The sequence below is a fragment of the Malania oleifera genome, chromosome 1 (genome assembly GCF_029873635.1).
Source record: "Malania oleifera isolate guangnan ecotype guangnan chromosome 1, ASM2987363v1, whole genome shotgun sequence".
In the NCBI taxonomy this organism is placed as follows: domain Eukaryota; kingdom Viridiplantae; phylum Streptophyta; class Magnoliopsida; order Santalales; family Ximeniaceae; genus Malania; species Malania oleifera.
In genome coordinates, this window is record NC_080417.1 from 13,215,755 (window position 1) to 13,218,967 (window position 3,213).

Sequence of the window (3,213 nt, forward strand, 5' to 3'; positions counted from 1 at the left end):
TTCTCGTGCATAATAGCCCATAGGCTTTCGACTTTAATTGCTCGAGTAGGAAGCAAGCATGAGACCCGCGGATGGTGGTGATAATGTTAAAGTGTACTGTGTAAAAAGGAATTTGCTCTGCTCGTCTGTCTATGAAAGATAAATTGTAGTGCATGCATTGTGAAGCTAATGGAGAACGAAGGACTCCCTGGAGAATGAATCAACTTGGCTTTTAGGTACGAGACAGTGTGTATGTTATGCTTCTATTTTTTACGTGTTTATTTTCTATTAAAAGTACACTTGGCCTACTTTGATTTGGGTTGGATATTATCGTGCCTGAATATGCACTAAAAACTTAACCCACTCGGGGTTTGCTTTGGTTTAGAATCTTTTGATTATCTACTTGTATTATGTCCCAAATTTTAAATTAGGTTCATTAACCCTTTTACGGATTGTATTTCGAAAATCTTTGGATTGGACAAATTTATAGAGGTTAATATTTTCCTTCTAAATCATATGCGAGGAAAGTGGAATATGAACAATATATGAGTAAAGTTACTCCCAGAGTGTGGTTTATATGGTAGTGCAAATTGTAGGAGTATCTTTCACGAGATCAGGTATTCAAATCCTTTCTGGCTCATTTCCGCTTCTATATTCCTGAATTTACCTTCTCTTTGGACTTCTCTTTGGAATTATGAGATCAACTTCAAGGGATGCAGAATTAGTAAGGTGGACCATAAAATGGACAAGTGATAACCCGATCCGTAATCCAAAAAAAATATATGGGTAAAGTGTAATTGCTTTTGGGAGAGTGAGATCCATAATTGTCAGTTACCATGCAATGTCTGCAACATTGCACATGAAAGTTGTTTTCCCAGCAGAAGATGAAATCACACAGCTGCAACATGGCGTGTGGGGTCTTTAGAATTATGCTAGTTCAGGAATGGGTGCACAGGTGATACGTATTTAGTCATCTGGGGGTAATCATAGCCGGTTCACAGTGCTCATGCCTGTTCATTGAATTTTTGGAAACCAGATATGACCAGGTCCAAATGGAATGCCAAAATAGAATTCCACTAAACACGTTTGGCAAACACTAACTTTGGTTTCCAAACATTAATCTATTTTTTTTTTTTAATTGTCACGATACTTGTTTCCGAATTTCAATTTTTGAAAACGGGTACAAGCCTTAAATTATTCTTAAATTTGCAACTTGTAATTAACAAAGATTGTTAGGTTGGGCAGGTGGCCTACCCTGCCACTCTGTTCCTCTTTATCTATTCTGGTTTATCAATAATGATTATTTTTTTAAGCAAATCGTACAGCACAAATGGATAAGATCGAACGATGATGCACAAGTCGGTGCCTCATTACTTTATACAATCACATAAACAATCATAATATCATTGACCAAACCCTAGAACTTATCAACTTCCGCAAACACAATAACACAATCTTGCAGAAAGAACAGAATTTTGTTTTTTCGCAGTGCAAACTCTGCGTCTCCCTAAGAACCCTCGCTCCGATTGGGCTTCGAGGAGACATGGATGACCTGAGAAGCAAAATTTTCCTAATTGTATTCAGCTTTGAGATTGATCCTGGCAATAAAACACAATTGTACTAATTAGCCAATTAGAACTTACTTATACCTGCAGCCCTTCTTCAACGGCGGGAATCCAGTCGTTCGTGGCGGGGTTGCTTCTGAAACAGGGAACCACCGCCACTCTACCGCCGTCTTCTCGCCGGCGGCCGCCTCCTTGCAAGTGCAGATCATACCCATTCTCGCTTGATTCCTTCACCACCTTTATAAATCCACTTCCCGTCTGTAAAGCAAACCCAATTTTTTATCACGCAAAACCCTCTTGAAATCATAACTCAACAATATAATATTTGAGATCTCGAATAATTTCAAGAACAGAACAAAAAAGAAAAGAAATCCGAACCGTATGATGCTGCTTGTCAACGGAATCCAACTCCTTGTAGTACTGGGTCTCCACAAATTCTTCTTGCACAGTAGCCCCGCCCTCTGCCGAAATCACAGCCTGCAAGTATTCCAATTCATGTCCAATAAAATCATTAAGAGGGAGAAAAACAGGAAGGGAAAGATGTTTAAATTTTAAACAGAGCAGGTCACTTATGACCCACCTGACATTGAGATTGAGATTGGAGAGATTGAAACTTGTGGAACTCAGGGATGTCGCCGTCAAAGGTGCCCACATCCGGAGAAGTGTTGGATGGGTCGGACTCGCTTCTGTTGGGTTTGGCGGGGCGCTTGGGAGCCACGGAGTTGAAGTGGGTTCGGACCTGGTCGGCGATTCTGAGCTGTTTCTCTGCCTCCACCACCTCGTCGCTCCGGCTTGGCTTCTTCACCGTCCACTTCTCGGCCGTCATGTCTCCGGTTGATCTATCGCCGTCCGTCGGTGCCCCCTGCGCAATAGTATAGGGCGAGGGGTGGCCATCTACTGTATATATAGGGACGTTGAAAGGGAAGCGGCGGTGGGAAACAGCGGAACTTTCTCAGTGGAATGAATGAAAACTAGGGGCTACCAGAACCCGCTTGCTGCGACTTGTTCAATAAAGTGGGCTGAGAATAGGATGTAGCTTTGCCTGGTGGGCCTGCAGTTGGGCCTGGTTAATGTGCTGACCTTAGATGGGATTTTTGGAGTAGAAAAGCCCATAAATTTTCAATATTAAAGGCGGGCTTGCGGTTGGCTTGGGCCTGTAGGTTTATTTTGTGGCTCAGGCCCAATCTTCAACAACGGTGCTGACAACAAATATATGGGGAAGTATAGTACCCTCAATAATGAAATGGGGAATAAAATTAAATGGTCTATGAGCAAGTCCACATGATGGGACAAATGATTCATAGCATCTATTATTGGTCACGTACCGCCAAAGATTTGATCAATAAAAAAATCCAATAAAGTAGGCTGCAATGGGTCCTCCCTTCAATAAAGAGTATAGCAACATGAGCAATTGTTTTTTTATTTTTCTTTTTCCTTTTCATTTTTAGAAGGGGGATGAGTAATTTAGGTTTTTTTTTTTTTGTTTGGTTGGGGGAAGACCGTGGAAAGATAATGAATGCTTTTTTTATTTTTTTTATTTTTTATACTAATTTTTAGGGATGCAATTTTTTCAAATAAAGTAAACCATATTTGTAGCAACAAATTAAATTAACTACAATAACATAGTTACTCAAATGAGCGTAACTATTAGCGCTCTTGTTCCAATGTT

At 40.5% G+C, this 3,213-nt stretch overlaps 1 protein-coding gene across 2 annotated transcripts; it reads right to left on the bottom strand.

The window, feature by feature from the left end:
• Window positions 1-1,314: 1,314 nt before the first annotated feature.
• LOC131150843 (uncharacterized) lies at window positions 1,315-2,726 on the bottom strand. 2 transcript variants are annotated; one of them, XM_058101875.1, is made up of 4 exons: window positions 2,125-2,726; window positions 1,923-2,021; window positions 1,629-1,802; window positions 1,315-1,531 (listed from the first exon to the last, which is right to left on the bottom strand). In XM_058101875.1, exons 1-4 carry the CDS (start codon window positions 2,368-2,370, stop codon window positions 1,487-1,489), a joined length of 564 nt encoding a protein of 187 aa, XP_057957858.1. In that variant the 5' UTR covers window positions 2,371-2,726; the 3' UTR covers window positions 1,315-1,486. The 2 variants fall into 2 exon arrangements, with proteins under 2 accessions (XP_057957858.1, XP_057957848.1); XM_058101865.1 differs by having other exon boundaries at window positions 1,315-1,549; window positions 2,125-2,725.
• Window positions 2,727-3,213: the final 487 nt, after the last annotated feature.

Excerpts from the sequence above, each read along its gene's own strand:
- LOC131150843 (XM_058101865.1), bottom strand. The coding sequence starts at position 2,370 with ATGACGGCCGAGAAGTGGACGGTGAAGAAGCCAAGCCGGAGCGACGAG. Across the intron at positions 1,803-1,922 it reads TTGACAAGCAGCATCATACG|ACGGGAAGTGGATTTATAAA; the intron begins GTTCGGATTTCT and ends TTTGCTTTACAG. Across the intron at positions 1,550-1,628 it reads CCGTTGAAGAAGGGCTGCAG|GAAAATTTTGCTTCTCAGGT; the intron begins GTATAAGTAAGT and ends GAATACAATTAG.